This window comes from Prinia subflava, chromosome 12 (assembly GCF_021018805.1).
Source record: "Prinia subflava isolate CZ2003 ecotype Zambia chromosome 12, Cam_Psub_1.2, whole genome shotgun sequence".
Taxonomy (NCBI): Eukaryota; Metazoa; Chordata; class Aves; order Passeriformes; family Cisticolidae; genus Prinia; species Prinia subflava.
The window spans coordinates 8,059,005-8,080,387 of NC_086258.1; the positions used below are offsets into that span (position 1 = coordinate 8,059,005).

The 21,383-nt window shown below is 54.5% G+C and overlaps 1 protein-coding gene across 1 annotated transcript in view; it reads left to right on the plus strand.

The window, feature by feature from the left end:
• The window catches only part of RXRA (retinoid X receptor alpha), a 102,524-nt gene that overhangs the window by 68,080 nt on the left and 13,061 nt on the right, over nucleotides 1–21,383 (plus strand). Inside the window, exons 2-5 of the mRNA XM_063408923.1 lie at nucleotides 819–1,084; nucleotides 5,766–5,916; nucleotides 6,645–6,824; nucleotides 16,958–17,127. Coding sequence (XP_063264993.1) covers nucleotides 819–1,084; nucleotides 5,766–5,916; nucleotides 6,645–6,824; nucleotides 16,958–17,127 — 767 coding nt within the window. The remainder of the gene's footprint in view (nucleotides 1–818; nucleotides 1,085–5,765; nucleotides 5,917–6,644; nucleotides 6,825–16,957; nucleotides 17,128–21,383) is intronic.

The following is a 21,383-nucleotide window of genomic DNA, read 5'->3' on the forward strand; positions in this document are numbered from 1 at the left end:
TTTCCCAGGCTTTAGTTCACTTTGGGTTAGCCCAAGTGGCCGTGCTGGTGCTTCCCTGTCTCTGGATCCCTGGTGTGAGCTGGGGGGACCCTGGGTGGGTTTTTGGGGGAACTCTGCCCCTGCTGCCCCCCTGTCCCTGCTGTCTTCCTCCCGCCCCTCCCTGGGGGCCAGAGCCAGCCCCTTCCTCGCTGGGGATTGTTTTGCAAGCAGCGTGACAGGATGAGGAGGAAATGTGCCAGGAATGGCTCCATGTCTCCTCCTGGGAGAACTGGAGTCTATTTATAAGCCCCCCTTCCCGCCCCCCTGCTCTGCTCCACCGGGACAGGCAGACACAGCCCCTCCTGCTGCCTGCAGAGTGCTCCAGAATCATGGAGTCATTCAGCTTGGAAAAGACCTCCAAAATCCCCAAATCCAACCTCTGAGCACGCAGCATTCCTTGTGGATGGACACACACACCTCACATGAGCCATGCACAGACTGAGCCACCTCCACAGCGAGTGGGGGCTGCTCTCCCTGGCCCATGATAAATCCAAATTATCCTGGAAATCAGCTGGAGCAGCCGTGCAGAGCGTCTGGCAGAGCTCAGGGCTGTGTCAAGGAGGTGGAGGAGGGCAATGATGCCTGCCTTGAGGTGGAAAAGCTCTTAAGGAGGTGGAAATGCTCTCAGTACTTAATGCCTGCACAGATATTCCAGAAGAAAGTCTGGAGAGATGGGGCTGCACTGGGAATTTCGGGGGGACGAGCAGGGGGCCTGCAGCTCAAGGCTCTGTCCCACCCATGGGTGACTCAACCCCTTTCCTCTGCTCCTTCTCTTGCAGATTTCTCCAACCAGGTGAATTCCACGTCCCTGAACTCCCCCACGGGCCGGGGGCCCATGGCCACGCCGTCCCTGCACCCGTCCATCGGGCCGGGCATCGGCTCCTCGCTGGGCTCGCCGGGCCAGCTGCACTCGCCCATCAGCACCCTCAGCTCGCCCATCAACGGCATGGGGCCCCCCTTCTCCGTCATCAGCTCCCCCATGGGCCCACACTCGATGTCTGTCCCCTCCACGCCCAGCCTGGGCTTCGGCACCAGCAGCCCACAGGTAAGGGGACACCGCTCAGGGGGTCACTGCTGCCACCTCTGCGAGGGTTCCTCGTCCAGATGGGCACCAAGGGGAGGCAAAAAGCAGAAGCAGAAGGGGGAAACCAAGCTGGAGGCATCCTGCTTCTTTGGGGGCTGCCCTGGGTGGGATGTGAGAGACCAGCCTGGCTGTCCATCAGCTGTTGTCACGGGAGTAGTGACCACACCTGGGTCACCTGGGGGCTGCTGAAGCTGTGGCAGGAGCCAGAGCCACCCTAGGGCTGTCTGGGATTCCCCTCCTTCCTGGGAAGCAGCACATCCCCTCCAGGGCCAGCCTGCGGACCCCATGGAATCGTGGAGTTGTTTTGGTTGGAAAAACCCTCTTAAGATCATCTGAGTCCACCACAAAGCCATGTCCCAAGTGCCACACCCACACACCTTTAACACTTCTGGGGATGGGGATTCCATCACTTCCCTGGACAGCCTGACAACCCTTTCAATGAAGGAATTACCCCAAACAGCCAATCTCAACCTCTGCTGGCACAGCTTGAGGCCATTTCCCCTTTTCCTGTCACTTCTCCAATCCCGGGGTCCTCTGCCCACTGCCCCTTTCTCTTCCCAGGGCCAGGACTGGCCTTCAATGGTGAAGATTATGTAAAATCTCCAAGCAGGGCGAGATAAGCTCTTTTTAAAAATAGCCAGCTCGGGGTGCTGGCCAGCCCCTGCCACCTGTTGCAGGCTGCTCGCACGGGATATGTTTAGTAAAAGGGCAGATTAAGGAATTGGCCACCACCTGCCACTCGTTGCAAGTTTATTTATTCCAGGCCCTCTCTGGGACTCAAGCACCTGCCAGCACCTTTATTTTTAAATATTGGCCCGATTTATTCCCAGAGATAACAGAGCTTTTTACTACGTGGGGCTGTGCTGACTGCTGTGACCTGCAGGCAGCTTCCCCAGGATCCAGCATCCCTGTGCTGGTCAGGAATAAGATTTGCCTCTGGATGAGCTTTCCCCGTGCAGGATTCAGCCTGTGACCCCCTCAGATGTGCAGGGACCTGCACCCTGCTTCCCACTGTGGGGGAGCAGCGGGGTGGACACGTCTCCTCCCCTCCCATCCCAGGGAAGAGGAACTGAAACCGCCCCTGGGAACGGGAGCCAGAGCGAAACCAGCAGCCCCAGCGCCAGAATGGTGGGGAAGGAGTGGGAAGGGGGATGTGAGGCAACCCTGGGGGGAGCCACGGGCCGGGGGGACGGCGGGGAAGGGGCGATGGTGAGGTGCAGTTTGGGAGCGGCCAGCGGGGGAAGAGGAACGAAGCAGAGCTCCAGGGCAGAAGGGGAAGTGAGAGTGTGGTGGGATGGTGCTGGGAGAGAGCTGGCTCCAGCCCTGGTGGCTCCAGCCCTGGTGGCTCCAACCTTGATGGCTCCAACCCTGGTGGCTCCAACCTTGGTGGCTTCAACCCTGGTGGCTTCAATCCTTGGTGGCTCCAGCTCTTGGTGGCTTCAACTCTTGGTGGCTCCAACCCTGGTAGTTCCAGCTGTTGGTGGCTGTAGCCCTGGTGGCTCCAGCCGTGGTGGCTCCAGCCTTGATGGCTCCAACCCTGGTGGCTTCAACCCTTGGTAGCTCCAGCCCTGGTGGCTCCAGCTCTTGGTGGCTCCAGCCCTGGTGGCTCCAGCCCTGGTGGCTCCAGCCCTTGGTGGCTCCAGCCCTTGGCGCCAGCCCTCGGAGTGCCCGTCCTTTGTTCAGGGACTTGTCTTAAGTGTTTTTCCTCGAGGTGACACTTCAGAAGGCTTCAGCCTAATGGCTCCTGCCATCTGTTCCCTGTCTGGCCACATTAGGTCCCTGTCCCTGTCCCTGCAGCGGGCAGAGGCGCCTACCTGGGAGGAGGAGGGGGAAAAGGAGGATGATGAGGAGGGGGAAGAGAAGGATGAGGAGGAGGGGGAGGATGAGGATGAGGAGGAGGAGCACAGCCCCCTGCCCTGGCTGTGGCGGGGTAATGAGGCGTGTGGCCCCCGTCGCCGGGCAGGGCTGGCACTGATGGAAGGTGGTTTGCATCAGATGGCAGATGCCACTTGCCATCAGGCCACGCCTCGTCGCCTCTGGAGAGGCAGCAGAGCAGAAGGGCACGCGGTGTGCGAGGTCCCCAGGGTGGTCCCCTCCGCCCCAGCCCCGCCGGGATGGGAGGGAGCTGCCAGGCTCCCCAAAAACAGGGGGCTCACCCTGCCCTGTCTGGTTCTGCAGAGGGGAGGGCCCTGCAGCCCTTGGTGGCAGTGCTGGGGGATCCTCCCAGTTTCCCAGGGTCTTGCAGGGTTTGCAGACACAGCCCCAAAATCAGGAGATCCCTGCCACGGGATCCCAGCACCCTTGGGAGAGGGATGCTGGTGCTGAGCCCAGGAGTGAGGGGAGCTCGCAGTGGTGAGCAGGGTCCCAGCCAGACTGGGGGGCTGGACCAGCAGCTCCAGGATTTAACACGCTGCTTAAACCCTCTTACCTAAAAAATGATGGGAAAACAGGGAAAAAGGGCAGGATTTTCAGCGGGAGCTGCGAGGGAAGGACTTCCCGTGCAGTTTGCAGGGCTGTGTGGAGCAGCAGCCTCAGGCATCGCTGGCAGCAGCTCGGGATGCCCGGGGGCGAGTGGGGAGAGATCAGACTGGGATTAGGCTTTTCCAGAGCACCGTCTGCCTTTGCACTGTGCTCTTTGTAGGGGTGCCTGGGGGACTGGGGAAGGGCTGGGATGTTTTTTGGGATGGGAGGAGGAGGAGGAGGAATAAAGCTCAGCTTGCCAGAAGGGCCAGGATTCAGTGCAGTGAGCTGGAGAGGGAAGGGAGGGAGCCCAGAGGTGTCACTGGGGAAGCAGAGCCCTGGTTCCTCCTGTGTCTGGGCTTGTTGCTGAGCTGGAGCCGTGCTGGCCCGGAGCAGAAGTGCTGTGCCAAGGCCAGGGGCTGCTGTCCCCTGCTCTGTCCCCTCCCTGCACGTGCTCCCGGGGCAGGCGCCAGGGCGGTGTGGGAACCCCGGGCTGGCTCTGCTGAGGTTTGGGGCCAGTGCTGGGAGAGGAACCCATGACTTTCCCCTCCCCTGCCCGGGGCTGACTCAGCTCTGAGCAGCTGATTCTCTGGGCTGAGGAGGCTGGTGGGACCCCCACCCTCCTGGGTGGGTCTTGCTCTGCCCAGCATCCCCCCAGTGTTTTCAGGGGCTGCTTGGGGGGGCTCTGTGGGCTGCTGGGGCTGGGGGAAGTGGTGCTGAAGGGCTTCATCTTCATCCTCACTCCCACGGCCAGGGAGGCAGCGTGACACGAGCCATCGCCACCAGCTGCACCTGGGAACTGGCTCCACTTCCCAGAAAGGGCTCTGGGAGGAATTCCTGGGGCAGGTCACCCTGACATGGCAACCCCTGCCCTCAGGGGAGCGCAGAGATCGTGTGGGACTCCAAAAGAGATGCTCCTGCCTGGGGACCTGCTCCTCCCTCCCCTCTCTGCTCTGCCAAACTGCAGCTGAAGCCAGGAGTGCACCCCTGGGTGGCACCAGGTGCCAGCTGCCTTTGATCCATCAGCTGGCACGGGCAGCAGAGGGAGGCAGATCCACCCCGTTTCTCCAGGGTGGGTTTGCCTGGCTCTGTTGTGTGGCTGTCAGTCTTCTGCCTGCCAAATATTCCCCACCAGCCTGCAGACTTGAAAGCCAGAGGAGCGGCTGCGCTGCTCTAATTGACAGATCACAAGCACTGGGACTTCCCTGAATTAATTTATGCCAAGTGCAATTGCTGAGGATCTCTGTTAGAGCAGAGGAAGGCAACAAACTGAGGCACGGGTCTGTGTATCCATCCTGGGTTGAGAGGCTGGCAGGGATGGTGGCTCTGTGACAATCCCTGGGGATACCCACAGTGATCCCAGCCAGCTCTGCCTCCAGAGCTGGCCGAGTCCAGGTCCCCCATCACCCCCAGACCCTCCTGGACAGGGTGAGCTTGTCCCCTTACCAAGATCCCACAGGTCTGTGCCTCAGTTTCTCTTTTACACAGGGGTGTAACAGCGCATTCAGCCCAGGAGCCCTTCACTCCACAGCAGTGCCATGGTGCCAGCACCAGTTCCACCCAATTCTCTGCTCGTTGGGGGCCAAGGAAAGGAAGGAGAGACATTTGGGAGTTGTAGGGACGTGTCCCACCCACTCCAGCTCTGGAATCCAGGCCCTGTCGCATCTGGGATGTGTTTATTTGCCGTGAAGCTTTCCTTTGGGGAGATAATGCCAAAGGGATATCTATAAATTGCAGAGCTAAACGAGAGTGTCCTGCCTTTCATCACCCACGCAAGGGCTCAGCCAGCAGCTCTCCCTCTGCAGATCCTCTTCCCTGGGTCCCATGCTGGTGTGAAACTGGGGTGGCTGCTGACCCCTGGCTGTGGGGGCTGTGCTGGGGCAGTGCAGGAGGAACTTGCTTTCCAATTAAATCGTGGACAAACATCTTTCTTGGGTGGGCAAGGCCATGTCCTGCCCTTGTGTCACCCTGCTGCCAGCTCAGAGCCACCCCACCTCCTGTGCCAGGGCAGATGAGGGCTGTGCCTTTGGGCTGAGGGCCGTTGTGCCCAAATCCTCTTGGTTCAGCCATGCTGGTCCCCACTGGAAGCCTGTCCCCTGCTTGTCCCTGCTGTCCTGTGTCTGAGTGACACAGCCCCGTGTCCCCCTGTCCCCAGCTGAGCCCTGTGCTTGTCCCTCCACAGCTCAACTCGCCCATGAACTCCGTCACCAGCACAGAAGACATCAAACCACCCCTGGGGCTCAACGGGGTCCTCAAAGTGCCAGCACATCCCTCAGGAACGATGGCCTCCTTCACCAAGCACATATGTGCCATCTGCGGGGACAGATCTTCGGGTGAGGGGCTTGGGGCAGCAGGCTGGGGGGGGTGGGTGCCCCCTGGCATTGTCCCTTGGCTCCAGGAGCTCTCCTTTGGGACAGGGACATGCCTGTGCCTTACAGCAGGGGGTGAGGAGCTGAGCCAGCAGACGCCAGGTCCCTGTTCAGCAGTGGGGTCACATCCTCACCCTAGTGGCAAACAAATCATCAGGTGTGTCCTCCCTCTCCCATGCTGTGATCCACACTGGTACTGTCACAGTGCCACAGGGAAAGATGCTCCTGACATGGAGTTTCTCACTCCTGGGAGATCAGGGTGTGCTAATTCCCTTTATTCTACTTTTCTAAAAGCCTCCTGCTCCAGAAGAGCTCTGGCTGCCTGGTTTGTGAGCCCTTTGGGACCCCTCCCATGCTCCAGGCTGGAAGTGGAGGGTGGGAACACGGGGCAGAGCAGGCTGGGCTGTGTGCCTGCTGTGGGGGTTCTGAGAGCTCCCGGGGGCACAGGGCTCCTTGTTCCACTGCTGCACTGCCCCAGCCCTGCTGCACGGCCCAGGAATGGCCTGGATGGCAGGAAATTCCCTGGATGGAGGGCGGGATGTCACCCATGGGTGGGTGCAAACCAACCAACCCTTCTCCATCTCCAAAAACCCTCTGCTCCCCACACCCCAAAACGCATCCCCTGAGAGGAACCTGCTGGCAAAGAAAGAGGCTTGGACCACCTTTAAACCTGAGTTTTACCTCTCCCACAGGTAAACATTATGGGGTTTACAGCTGCGAGGGCTGCAAGGGCTTCTTCAAGCGCACGGTGAGGAAGGACCTGACCTACACGTGCCGGGACAACAAGGACTGCCTGATCGACAAGCGCCAGCGCAACCGCTGCCAGTACTGCCGCTACCAGAAGTGTCTGGCCATGGGCATGAAGAGAGAAGGTAGGGCCTGCCCAGGGCACCCAGGGGTGCTGCAGGGACCTCGGTGGGTGTCAGAAAAACCTGTTGTTCTGACCCGGAGATGGGGTGTTTCAGTGTGGTGGGGTGGTATGTGTGAGGATTTTCCTTGGTTAATGTGTGGAGCGTCGTTTTCATGTTCTGACTCAGGTATTTATTAATTCTTACCTAAAGTAGAGTCACTTGAGTTGTGAGTTGTAGCTGACAAAGTGGGAAATGGAGATGACATGGCTGCCTCTGGCTCTTTCCAAGGTTATTTAGGCGATAATTGCCCAATAACGGGGTGACACCTGTATTATTTATACTTTTAACACAATAACTGACCACCCAAGACACTTTCACCCAGTAAGGAAAAACCACCCAAAACCATGAAGAAGAAGGAAGAAGGTGAAAAAAGAACAACTAACCTTCACCCTGAAGTCTCCATCTTGCCCCGTATAAATTACTGAAAGCTTAAGATCTAAGTTTTCAGAATCCCAGCAGGTACAGATGTTACAACTCACACCATCAAAATCAGGAGCAAAATTGTTTGCTAATTCCAGTACATTCTGTCCTATCAGCTTTTGCCACATAATGCTGCCAACGTTTCTAAACCAATCATGTGTTAAAATACCCCACTGGTCTTGCCACAATACATCTTTCATAGTTGTATTTCTCTAAAATACATAATCTGTTTGCAAGGTCATCATTTGGAACTTGTTCCTCGTTCAGTTTCTCTCTCAACAATGTCTGTCCTATTCCATGGCCTTTCTAAGTCAGCATGCTTTGTCTCAGAGTGATGCACAAGACCATGTGAGCTTTGTGTCAGATTTTAAGAATCCTCTACAAATCCACTTCCCACAGGTGGGCACCAAGAGGGGGTGTCAGCCTGGCCAAGGGCTCCAATCTCTGTTTGTATTTCGCTTTTGCATCACAGCCTGAGCATCCTGTGGCCTCCAGAGCCTCCTGTGTTCTCTGGAGCAGCACTGAGTCCAGAGCAGTGCTGAGGTGATGGGCAGGGACACTTCCCACCCCTGCCTGGCCTTGGACACTTCCAGGGATGAGGCAGCCACAGCTTCTCTGGGCCACCCGTGCCAGGGCCTCACCACCTAATCCAGTGCTGCATTTTTTTTTTCTCATTGGGAAGAAAGAAATTCAGTCTCTTTAAGACAGCTCTTCCCATGCTGAAATTTAAATTTAGGATCTGAACTTCCCCGGCAGTGCCTCTTTTAAACGATCTTTTTAAATGCTGGCTGCGTCTGTTCTGATCTGCTGGCAGAACAGGCTTTTAGCAGACACGACGTGAGGGTGACCCCAGTTCTGAGCTGCTTTCTCCCCTTACATCTCCAGAGCCACACTCGCCTCCCTGACAGGCTGATAAAGGCAGCTCCAGCCTGGGAGCCTTTGAAGAGCTCTCAGCCCTGTCTGGAGCGTGGATTAAAGGGGGCACTGCTGGAGCTGCTCTGAGTGCTGGGCAAGCCCTGCCACTCTCACTTTATGGGGTTCCCTAAGCACCAGAGGCACCAAGTGTCACAGCTGTCTGTGCTGGAGGTGTGGGGACACTGCCAGGGCACCCAGGGGACCCCCCTGTCCTGCTGAGCTTAACCCTTCGGTGCTCAAAACAAATGTTCCTGCCCCAGAGAGCATTAAATGGAGGCATTGAGGCGTTCAGGGCAGGGCAGGAGTGAGGGCTGGCATTGCCCTGGGTGCAGAGCAGTGGGGAATACTGGATCCCATGGGAGATGTGCAGCGGGATGAGGAAAACCTGATCCAAAACCTGAGCCAAAACCTGAGCCAAAACCTGAGCCAAAACCTGAGCCAAAACCTGAGCCATGGGGGGACTCAGGTGACCAAAAAGAAGCCAAGAATTCTCCTGTGTGTTCAGGGGGAGAAATACAGAGCATCCCCTTCCCCTGGCGCTGCACCCAGAGCCTTCCACAGGCAGCTGGAGACCCAGATCCCTTCCAGCCCCCCAGAGCAAGGTGTGTAGGGCTGGGAAGAGCAGCAGGAACGCTGGAACTCTGCCACCCTGTGAGCAGGTACCTGCTCCGTGCCTGCGTTAGCGCTGATTGCATGGGCAGCACCGCTAAAAATTACAGGTCCATTAATTAATTTCTAAGTGGTGGTGGAAGTCCCCAGGGAGCACGTACAGTGTGAGGACTCTATTAATTCATCTTGATTAACATTATCACAATGAATAGCAAATGAATTCATAATGATCAGACAATTATTTGAAAGTGTGACAGATGGGATCCTGGTGACTCCAGGAGCGCGCTCAGGCAGTGCTGATGGATCTGGTGAGGGCAGCGTTGGGGAAGGGCAGGAACTGGTGATTTGACAGTCATCATTAGATGATTCAGGCATAATCCCCACATAGGGAAAGCTGGAATAACTCCCCTGTCTCTCGTTATAAACGTAAAAAATCAGTGTCTCATAGAAATGTCTCAGTTGTCCCAAAGCTGAAAGCCAGAAGTTGGATCTCGCTGAGCTCTGGTTCTGAGCAGCTCCTGAATTTCACATTGATGTCCACCTGATCTGTCAAAAAAAGATTTTCTTTTCTCTTCTCACTGCACCCAGCCCAGCTGACTGGAATTGTCCTCTCATCACTCCCACCTCTATTTTGGGGAAGAGTTTTGGGCTAAATCCCGCACTGCTAATTCCTTTTGCCTAAATACTCACAACACAGCTGGCTTTTTATCCTCTAGCATAAACTCTTGTATCTTTTAAGTGACAGAGCCCGGGTTACGGGCCTCATTTCCCTAAAAAACATCTTGCTCTGGAGACCTAATTTATAACTGCATAAAGGCACAGCAGATTCCTGCTGGGAAGTGTCTCTCCTGTAGCCCAGAGGTACTGGGATGTGGTGGAAGCCCAACAAAAACCTCTAAAGTGAGAGGCAGGGCTGGGCTGTGACCTGCAGGGTGATGCTGGGAGGAGGAGGGAGAGCCAAGGCTGTGCTCAGTGTAAAGAGGGTGAAAGGAAAGGGGTTATCAGGGGAGAAGGTGGATTAGAGAAGTAAAATCAGCAGAGGGGTTTTATCCCAGTCAATGTTGGGACTTCCTGATGGAGGTTTGGAAGGGTTTGATCCCAAGAGCTGAGGTGTTTCCAGGTGAACATGGCAAGAGCAGACACAGAGGGATGGACCCTGTGCCCAGCCAGGGCAGAAGCAGCAGCGTGGACCCTTCAGGGCTACAAACCTTGGCTTAAAGTGAGGAAAGCCTGCAGGAGCAGAGGATTCCTCCTGCTGTGTGGGTCTCCTCTGGCTGTTCCCTGTTAGGAACACGTCACAGAGATCCTGACATTCTGCACGAGCCTCTCTCTCTCTGACTGCAGCCGTGATAAATAAGAACTGGGAACGTTTTTCTTCCCCTGTGAATTTCTTCCAGCTGTGTGAGGCTTTGGGTTTTTTTTGTACTCTGTCTCCTACTAAATACCGGATAGTCAACAAAATTAAGATTACCATCAGGGATCTTGACTAATGCAGGGATTATTATTGTGGGGGTGGCTGTTTGCATCCAGGAGTTGAACTCTCTCCTGCTCGGTCTGTTCCTCGCTGGGGTCTGAGCTGCCCGTGCATCAGCAGCCTTGGGAAGGGAGAGAGAAAGGGAAAAAGCAGAAACTGCCTTGGGATCAGGGAGGCAGAGATCTTGTGGAGAGGTGGCAGTGAGCACAAGAGGTGGGGGGCTTGGGGTGGGGGGGTCTTGTGAGGCAGGGGGTGACAGCAGGGTGACAGCAGGGTGACAGCAGGGTGACAGCAGGGGTGACAGGGCTGTCCCGTGTGAGGAGGTGCCGCCCCAGCAGCGCTGGCAGCGCCTGGGGATCGCTCAGGCAGCAGGAAATAGCAGCGAGGAACCCTTTCCCATGCTCCCTGGGCTGCCTGACAGGGAGCAGCCCTTGGGAAGAGGCTCCCAGAGCCTTCCCCGGGATGTGAGGGGCTCCTGGGGAGAGGCAGGCGCGCTCTGCAGGACCTGGTTGGGAGCAGGGCTTCCCCAGCCAGGCTGCGCGCTGGGTTTGGTGCCAGATGGGGGAAGTGGATGCTGGCGTGTCCTGGAGCCCATCTGGAGAGCAGAGAGCTGTTCCCCTGCAGCACCTGCAGCCCTGCGTGGCTGATCCCAAAGCCATTCCCAAATGCAGGTGCAGGTACAGCTGCAGCTGCTGTGCCGAGACCCAGAGCCGTGCTGGGAGCATCCAGCACATCTGCCCAGCTGCGTGCCTGCTCTCAGGACTTCATTAAACTTCACAGCCTGAGTTAATTCTTCCTCTTCCCATGCTTGTGGGTTGGTTTTCCCCCTCTCTCTTGCCAAGCTGAGGGGTTCAGCCTGGGAAGGGTTGGACTTGCAGCATCTCTGGAGACCTCCCTGTGTCTGCAGGGAGCTGCTCAGTCCCTTAGTCCAGAGGGACTGAAGGACTTGTGCCTGATCCCCCTGCCATGGCTGTGCATCCCCCAAATTTAAATCAAATTTAAATTTGGGCCATCCCAGCTCCTGGACCATCCCTCAGGAGCACGAGGAATCTGGGGAGAAAGAGCAGGAATTCAGGTTTGCAGCCCGCCCTCCAAGTGAATGTGAAAGCAGGCAAGTGGCCACAGCCTGGGGAAGGAGCAGAGTTCAAGAGCACAGTTATTTTTAGGAGTAATTTTGGAATGGAAAATGTCTTCCAGCTTAATGAGCTTGTTTCTTACATCCTTTTAAAGTGCTGCTCTTTAAACCAGCTGGTTAAATGATACTGGGTTTGGGTTTTTTTTTTTTCTTGTTTTGTTTTTAAGGATGCTCTTAGGTTGAGAAAATGGGTTTGGCTTATGGTTTTCTCTCCTTTTGTTGTTGTTTGTTTATACCTCAGTGTCCAGAGAGTGAAGTGAGCTAGAGATTTTTTGTTGCTGTTTTCCAGAGCTGTTCCTCTTGTGAACTAACTGCATGCAAAGGTTTCAACCCACTTTCTAACACTCTGAAGTTACACTTTTTAATTATCACGATGGTATTTTGCATCCCTTAAAAAAATTACGGCGTTCAGTTGAACATGTTGGAGGAAAAAAAAACAAACCAACATTTATTTCATGTGTCGCAGCTTTTGAGGTTGTTTACAGTAGCATAAGGCTGCACCTCTGAAAAGGAAAAAAAAAGAATAGGTGACACACGAAAACAAAGCAGAAGAAACACTGTCTGAATTTGTTTTCTCAGCTGTCTTGGCATTTTGGATATGAACAGGTACCTGGGGCATAAACGCTTCAAGATGCTGATGATACACAGCAAAGACGTGGCTCCATGAAAGGCAGCAGAGCCCAGTAAATTCCAGTGTGGGAGAAACAGAAATCCCAAGAACCCCCACCCTGCACCTCATAAATAACCAGCCACTCACCTGGGGGAAAACTAAACCTGAGCAGGTTTGGGGCTCTCTGGGCTGAGCTTTGGTGCCTTCCCCCTGTGCTCTCGGGACACTGGGTCTGTTTCCCTGAGAAAATCCCATTTTTTGGGGGGAGTGAATTATCCTTTCCCTGTGGAAAGTAACAACCCCGCCCTGTTGCTCCTGCAGGGATGGGTTTAAGTCCCAAAAAGCTCTGTATTGACACTGGGTGGGTGTCACTGGAGCTGCTGGAGCCTCCAGGTCTCTGCCAGCAAATAAACAAACCCGTGCTGCTCCTGCCCTCTCACAAACACCATTTCTGAGATTTTCCCTGTGGAAAATCCTGTCCTTTGGGCCTCCCCCTCCCTCCACTGGCATTCCTGTGGCACGGAAATGCAGTGCCCACGAACGTGGCTGCCCACAGGGGTTGCTGTGGGCACCAGAGCTGGGTTGGGTGGCACTTTGCAATGGCCTCAAATCTGCTTTTTTAGCCATCAGATGCTGCCCCACGAGCAGAGCCAAGGTGTCCAGCGTGATGTGGACACCTGCAGAGGATGGATCTGGCATTTTGGCACATCAGCCCTCAGGCTTGGGTAGCTGAGGCTCATCTGCAACCCACAGGACGAGACATTTTGGATTTTAAAGGCACGAGAGGTCACCAAGGAGTGCCTTGGACACAAGGGGCTCCATGTCTTGCTGTGCCATGGCCTGGGGAAGTGCAGATGGGCTGGAGAAGCTCAAGGTGAAACATGACAGCAACTGGCCTGAGGCAAGTACAGACCAAATCAGGCAGAATAACAGGAGAGGCTCTTCATCAGGTGCCATGGAAAACACAGGCTTCTGTCCTTGGCTCGGCTCAGACATAGCTGGAGGAGGTGGGGCTGCCTCTCTGAGCTCTCCAACTGCATCTTTTTTTTCTCCTCAAGTGGATTGCAAGATTCAAATGCTTCCCTTATGTTTAGAAAACCAGCCTGGGAAAGCTCTCAGCCATCCGAGGCTCCTTGAAGGAAAACAAAAGCTTTGGCACAGCCATCAGCACGAAAGAGAGGGCTGGGAAGCTCAGCTCTGGAAACAGGGGTGGCCATGGCTTGGGAGAGCTCTGCCTTGCAGGAGAGGGTTTCTGGCCAAATTCCTGCCTCAGCTCCTGCATTTGGGGTGGATAGACCCAAACTGCCGATCAAAACCCTCAGGAAAATCAGCCTTGTTGGGAAGCTGAGAAGAACAAGGTGATGGATGAGGGATGGATCCATGGATGGATGGATGAGGGATGGATGGATGGAGGGATGGATGGATGGATGGATGAGGGATGGATGGATGGATGGATGGATGGATGGATGGATGGATGGATGGATGGATGGATGGATGGATGGATGGATGGATGGGTGGATGGATGGAGGGATGGATGGATGGATGGATCCATGGATCCATGGATCCATGGATCCATGGATCCATGGATGGATGGAGGGATGGATGGATGGATCGATGGATCCATGGATGGATGGATGGATGGATGGATGATGGATGGATGGATGGATGGATGGATGGATGGATGGATGGATGGATGAGGGATGGATGGATGGATGGATGGATGGATGGATGGATGGATGGATGGATGGATGAGGGATGGATGGATGGATGGATGGATGGATGGATGGATGGATGAGGGATGGATGGATGGATGGATGAGGGATGGATGGATGGATGGATGGGTGGATGGATGGATGGATGGATGGATGGATGGATGGAGGGATGGATGGATGGATGGATTCATGGATGGATGATGGATGGATTCATGGATCCATGGATGGATGAGGGATGGATGCAGGCGATACCAAAGTGATCCCACACTCATCCTGCAGTTGGAGGAGGCTGCTGGGCTCGGCAGCGCGGGTGTAGCAGAGCAGATAACAGCTCCTGGTGAGGGCTGGGTTTATCTTTGGCTGCTGGGTGGGCCTGTGCCATCTGCTGTGCCCGGGGTGTCAGCCAGCCAGGCCGGCTGTGCGTGGGGCTGAGCTGGGATGAGTCAGCTGTGCCCTGAGCAGCTCTGCAGGGAGCTGCAGCACCGAGTCTCTGCTGCAGCAGCTCCGAGCTGGGATCAATAGCAAGAACTCCTTACGTGTCTGATGTCTGCCCATCTGTCTCTTGTGTTGTTTGTGTCAGCTGGGTTCAGCCTCATCACAGCCAAGGTGCCCTGTAAGATCCTCTCTTACACCCCCTCAAGTGTGTCTGACTCTTCAGGCCAGGAATGTGGCACTGATGAGGTTGAGATTTGCAGATTGAAGGCTTCAAGTAGCCCCTGTCTGCCCAGACCTCTGCAGTGCTTTGCCACAAATCCCAGTGTCCAGCACGAGGATGTGTTTTTGGGGTTAACCCCATGGTGGAGTGACCCCAGTGATCCCAACTTTGCACCTTCATCCTTGAGAGTGCTGCAAATCTCCACCAACACTTCGGCATTTAAGTCTTTTTATAAGACCCCCTTTGTGGAGGGTTTGCCTTTCTCTCAGGATTTTGTGTTATTTAGTAGGTGTTTCATCTCCTCCAGTGTGCCCAGAGGAATCTTGGTGCATCTGTGCTGCTGAGGACGGGTTGGCATTAAGCAAAATCTTCCCTCTCTCTGATGACTGGAGAAGCAGGAGTGGGGTTGGAGGGGTGAAACTAAAGCAGGCTTGGACAAAAGCCACAACACAAATGTGAGTTCACCTGGCTGTGCTGGTGGGGCTGGGGAGCCTCTGCAGCCTGTGTGACTTCAGAGCAGTTTGCAGAAAGGAACCTCTTGCCTTTTTGCATAACAGCTTTCACGTGGAGGAGCCTGAGCTGTGTTGACGTGCAGCAAACAGCAGCGCTGAGGGAAGGGAGGGGGAGCCCTGGGAATCAGCTCCAGGAGTGGGTTAATGGGATCAACAGCCAGAGAGATCCTTCAGCCCGTGGCTCAGTTTCCTGGGGTTTGTTTTATTTTATTCTCCTGGAGTTTCGTGTTGTAGGGTTTGGTTTTGTGCTTGGCATAGAGCTGGTCCCACTGATGGTCTGAAAAGCCTCGTTGTGTTACAGGCAGCTCTGGTTTCCTCCAAACAATTCCTGTGCCCCTGCTGCTCTGCCTGAACATCCCATAACCAGCTTCAAATGCAGCAGGGAGGGAGTGCTGGGGTAATTGTCAATAAATACCAGGTTTTACATTATTGGAGTGCCTCAGCAGAGAGCTGGGTGAGTTCAGAGAGTTGTGTTTTGTGGCCAGAGATGCTTGGGCTGTTCTCAGGCAGAGTGGGCTGAAATGTGCTGTGGGAAACAGTGGTGTGTGGAAAAGTGTGGGATTTGGGGTCTGTGACAAGGTGATGGAGAAAGAGAGAGTTCCCATTGAAACTGCAAAGAACTGCTTTCCAAGGTGTAGGAAAAGTGTGTGCCAGTTTCCAGGGGAGGTTAATAATAATAATAATAATAATAATAATAATAATAATAATAATAATAATAATGTTATTAGCATCTAGTGAGTGTTTTTCATCTCTGAGCTGCTCAGATATAACTCAGCAGCATGTGACAGGCTGCTGGAGAGATCATTCCCACATTCCCACCCCACAGGATTTGGGACAGGTCTCTCCTGTCTGTCTGGGGCTTGCCCCAGCCTCAGGCAGGATGGAGGTTTGCATGGAGCTCCTGTCCAACAAGCTTTGTGCCTCCCCCACCTGAGACTTGAGACCCTCAGAGCCCCAGCCCAAACTGTTCTGGGATTCCATAAAAAGTCCTGTGCAGAGGATGTGAGATGTCCCTCTGGGGCAAACCCCGGGCTTCCAGACTGCTGGATAGAGCCCTGCACTGGGGGCTGTTCCACTGCTCCTGGGGAGCACACACAGAGCTGATCTTCCAGCCTGGAGCTGCTCACACCTCCCATTCCCTGGGATATCCCAGCCTGGAGCTGCTCAAACCTCCCATTCCCTGGGATATCCCAGCCTGGAGCTGCCCAAACCTCCCATTCCCTGGGATATCCCAGCCTGGAGCTGCCCAAACCTCCCATTCCCTGGGATATCCCAGCCTGGAGCTGCTCCCTGCCTTCCCCAAACCTCCCATTCCCTGGGATATCCCAGCCTGGAGCTGCTCACACCTCCCATTCCCTGGGATATCCCAGCCTGGAGCTGCCCAAACCTCCCATTCCCTGGGATATCCCAGCCTGGAGCTGCCCAAACCTCCCATTCCCTGGGATATCCCAGCCTGGAGCTGCTCCCTGCCTTCCCCAAACCTCCCATTCCCTGGGATATCCCAGCCTGGAGCTGCTCCCTGCCTTCCCCAAACCTCCCATTCCCTGGGATATCCCAGCCTGGAGCTGCTCCCTGCCTTCCCCAAACCCCACATTCCCTGGGATATCCCAGTCTGGCCACACTGGGAGCAGACACAGAGGGGGTGATGTTGCTGCAGGGTAATTTGGGGTTTTTGTCACCCGTGTGGTGACACTGATGCTATACTGACAATTGATAGAGAGACAGGAGGACTGATTCAGCGATCAGAATTCAATTTTACTCAGATTTTCTAACATCTTATATACCATATATTAACCAAGGTTGATAATTTCCCACTACAATAATCAGGTTAAAGACCATACAGACAACTCACACACCTTCTGCTTGCAGAAGTTTTGCTTGAATCTCTTCTCCTCTCGTAAGCAGGTTTTAATCCCATCTTCTGTAATCTTCAAAGCCCTGTTTGCTCCTGCTGTGGTGTCTCAGTTGTCAAACCAGCCGTGCTAACCGAGTCTGTTTTGCTTTTTGTGCCGTGTCCACAACGCTGCCCCCGTCCCTGCCTGTCCCTCGCAGCCGTGCAGGAGGAGAGGCAGCGGGGCAAGGACCGCAACGAGAACGAGGTGGAGTCCACGAGCAGCGCCAACGAGGACATGCCCGTGGAGAAGATCCTGGAGGCTGAGCTGGCCGTGGAGCCAAAGACAGAGACCTACATCGAGGCCAACATGGGCCTGACACCCAGCTCGGTGAGGAGCCTGCCTTGGGTTTGGAAAAACAGGGATCTGTCAGGGAAAAATGGAGTTTCGCTTGGGATGGAGAGTGTAGAACCCCATCTCTCCCTTCAAGTTATTATAATTTTACAATTAGCTTTCAAGCAAAAATATGGGAGTATTTTAATAGGAATAGGAATAACAGATCTTTACTAGGAATATTAAAAATGGAAATGCAGTGTCTGCCAGGGAAAGACCAAGAAAGACCAAGTGTCTGTCTGGGAAAACCGGAGTTTTGCTTGGGATGGAGAGTGTAAAACCCCATCCTCCCTTCAAGTTATTGTAATTTTGCAATTAGGAGATTTCTGGAAAAAAGATGGGAATATTTTAATAGGAATAAGAATAACAGATCTTTGCTAGGAATATCAAAAATGTAAATGCAGTGTCTGCCAGGGAAAGACCAAGTAAGACCAAGTGTGTGTCAGGGAAAACCGGAGTTTCGCTTGGGATGGAGAGTGTAAAACCCCATCCTCCCTTCAAGTTATTATAATTTTGCAATTAGGAGCTTTCAGGCAAAAATATGGGAATATTTTAATAGGAATAGGAATAACAGTTCTTTACTGGGAATATTAAAAATGTAAATGCAGTAATTAAAAAAAAAAAAAAAAGCAGGCTGGTGGAGGTGTCCCTGCCATGGAATGAGAGGGTCTGGAGGTCCCTTCCAACCCAAACCAGCCTGGGATTCTGTGGAGAGTGAGGGAATCTCCCTGCAAAGCAGCAGCCTCCTAATGTGAGAGCCAAACCCTCCTCTGAAATTCCATTTCTAGGACAGACCCTCTGCAGCCCAGGCAGTGTTCAGGGTGCAGTCCCCACTCCTATAAACTCCTTTTTCCTGTGAAAGCAGGGGGAATAGAGGAATTCCTCTGAAAAACAGCAGCTGAGGCTGCACTGGGGAGCATCTCCTGGTTGCCACAAACTCCTTTGAGGGACTCAGAGGCTGAACTGTGCCAACATTTGGGCAGGCTGAGCCAAGAGAGCAGGCTCGAGCACTGAAATATCCCTGTGCAATTCCTGCTGCGAGGCTGAGCCGATGAAATGCAGCTATTCCAAGCAAGTGCAAGGACTCTGCAGTGTTTGTTTTCTGTTACAGCAACACTTTCATCCCTCTCTTTATGTGAGGCTTGGAGGGTTTGAGTCAGAAATCCCTTCCCATGGTGGGGGGGTTGGAAATAGAACATCCTTGGGGTCACTTCCAGCAGAATTCTGTGAGGGATCTGGGAGTCAGGAGAGGTCTAACTGGGTTTTTGGGATGCTCTTTTTGCAAAGATAGATTTTCTTGGGATTTCTTAGGTGGCTTCTGGACATTCAAGCTTTGTGGTATTGACAGAGCCAATCCCTCAGTGAAACTCTGCAGAATCAGGTCCAAGATCAGGTCTAGAATCAGGTCCAGGATCAGATATAGAGTCAGGTCCAGAACCAGATTTAGAATCAGGGAAAGAATTAGGTCCAGAATCAGGTCCAGAATCAGGTCCAGAATCAGGTATAAAGCCTCACCTGCATTTTAGAGGAGGATCCCATCACCACGAAGCTTTAAAGGTTTTTTTTTTTTTTCCAGGAGTTAGTGAGGGGCTCAGAGAGGCTCTGACTGCTCTCAGGATTAAAAATCCTTCAGGGGAGCTGGAGCCAGCGTTGTGCTGACTCGAAAACAAACCCCAGAGAGCGAGCTGAAATAAATGGCTTCGTCTGGCACCGCGTCTCCTCAGCCTCTTGTAGCAAATTGAAAGCCGGTTCCTGCATAATTCAACACGCATTACTGTGAACAAGGATGTGTGTTGCATCTAAATAGAAGCAGGAGGCTTGTTGAAATGCCCTATTATTGTCGAGCCGCCGAGGTGACATTTGTAGCAGGTTTAGCAGATGGATGAGATCAGCAGCTCCTGGTGACGAGGCCACCAAAGGATGAGGAGAGGGGAGACAGGAGCTGCTGCCCTCCCCCAGAGCCCAGGTGATGGAAAGGCAAATCCAGCCCTGATAAACACGGGGGAACACGAGCTGTTTGCTGTTGGGTGTGTTGGGTGCTTTGATTTGTGTCTCTGCTGCTCAGCTGCTGGTGACCTGCAGGGACATCCTCTGCTGGCTGTGCCAGGCTGGGGTGGGGCTGGCAGGGTGATTTAGGGATTAGCACCTTTGTCTCTCACATAGAATGGGTTAGAAAGGACTTTAAAATCATCTCCTTCCATGGGCAGGGACATCTTCCACCATCCCAGGTTGCTCCAAGCCCCATCCAGCCTGGCCTTGGGCAATTCCAGGGATGGAGCAGCCACAGCTTCTCTGGGCACCCTGTGCCAGGGTCTCCCACCCTCACAGAGAGGACTTTTTCCCTGGTGTCTGCTCTAACCCCACTCTCTTTTGGCTGGAATCCGTTCCCCCTTGTCCTGTCACTCCAGGCTCTCGTGTCTGTGGCTGTCACCTTCTGCCATGTCCCTGTCCCAGGGGTGGCTTTGCTCTGGGAATTTGGGAATTTGTGCTCCTGCCCTGTAAGCAGGGCCTGGGCCGGGCTCCTGGCCACGGAAAGGCAAAGCCTGTAACTGAGAGCTGTCCTCCCCACTAGGTCTTAGCTGGCCTTGGAAGGTCTGGTTTCAAGTCCTCATTTTCTGGAAGATTCCTCCAAGCTCCAGTTTTCCAGGAAGATCAGGTGCCCTTTGGCTCTGTCACACCCCGGCACCGTGCCCTTGCTATTTACTGCAGGAGGGGATTTGATTGCCCTGCACAGGGAGGGTTTCCAGCACTGCCATTCCCCTCCTGGAGCCAGGCAGGGCCCTCTGGACACTTCCAGCTGCTTCTCACTCTCCAGTGATCAGGTTCTGCCGGGAAGAGCCGTGGAGGTTCCAGGAATTGCCATCTGAGGATGAGGAGGAGGCTTTGGAGCACCAGAGGCTGGGGACAGCTTGTGCTGCCCATGGAGGGACAGCCAGGGCTGGGGCACCTGGAGCCCTGCACATGGTGACAGCCTGCCCAGGAGCCAGCTGGATGAAATCTTTGGCAAAAACATCGAATTGATCTAAATTCCCCCTTTTCTGGGGCTCTGCAGGCACTTGTTGCTGGGGCAGGGGGTCTCCTCTAAGTCATGATCCCCATCCCACCTCGCTGGGGTGCCAGGATTCTCCACCTGGCTGAGCAATCTGGGATAACCTGAGGCTGGGGATGTTCAGGGCCTCTGGTGCCCCTTCTCCCCCTTCCTGCATCTGAATATCAGCGTTCCCTGTGCTTCCAGTGAAGCACTGAGCCCTGCAGAGCCACTCCTCACACGCACTCCTGGCTTTTCCCCTTATCCAGAGGAAATCCCATCCGATCTCCTCCTCCCAGGAAAAGCCCAGTCCCTGCTCACATCCCCTTCCTCAGGGAGGAGCTCCAGCTCCCTGGGAGTGCCCTTGCACCCCTGGGGGAGCTGTGGAGGGGGTGGGAGCAGGGGGCACATCCCTGAAGCGGTGCCAGCCTGTGCCCATCCATCTCTGCACGCGACAGGTGGAAATACCTCCAGGGCAGGTGCCCTGAGCGTGCCAAATCCCGGCTATTTTAAGCCTGGAGGATGGGAGATGTTGGCCACTGAGGCACAGAGCTTTGGGGCTGCTGCCAGGGCCTGGGCAGGGGTGTGGGCACGGCTCTGAGGGTGGCTTGGCAGCGCGGTGCTGCCCAGCCTGAGAGGGGGTTCAGGGTTCACTGACACACACAGACAGAGGGGAATGGATTCCAACTAAAAGAGAGTGGGGTTAGAGCAGATACCAGGGAAAAATTCCTCCCTGGGAGTGTGGGCAGGCCCTGGCACAGGGTGCCCAGAGAAGCTGTGGCTGCTCCATCCCTGGAATTGCCCAAGGCCAGGCTGAGTGGAGCTTGGAGCAACCTGGGATGGTGGAAGGTGTCCCTGCCCATGGCAGATGATTTTGAGGTCCCTCCTAACCCATTCTGTGTGGGAGACAAGGGTGCTAATCCCTAAATGTCAGTGTACACTGACATCCGTGTCTGCTCTTCCTCTGACTCCACAGCCCTGCCCCCTGCAAGCCAGGGGGGAGGTAAACACTTCTCCTCCAGTTTGGAAACTGCTCTTTTAAGGACATGGAAAGAAGCTGATTGTACAGTCCAGGCTGCTGGATATCAGCAGGGATTACAGTGGGAGAAGGGAAGGGCTCATACATCCCTGTCCACAGAGGTAAACCCCACAGACACTCTTGGACCAGGGTTAAACAGGCTCTTCCAGTTCCTAATCACAAATCCACTTGAGCTGTGAGCAGTTC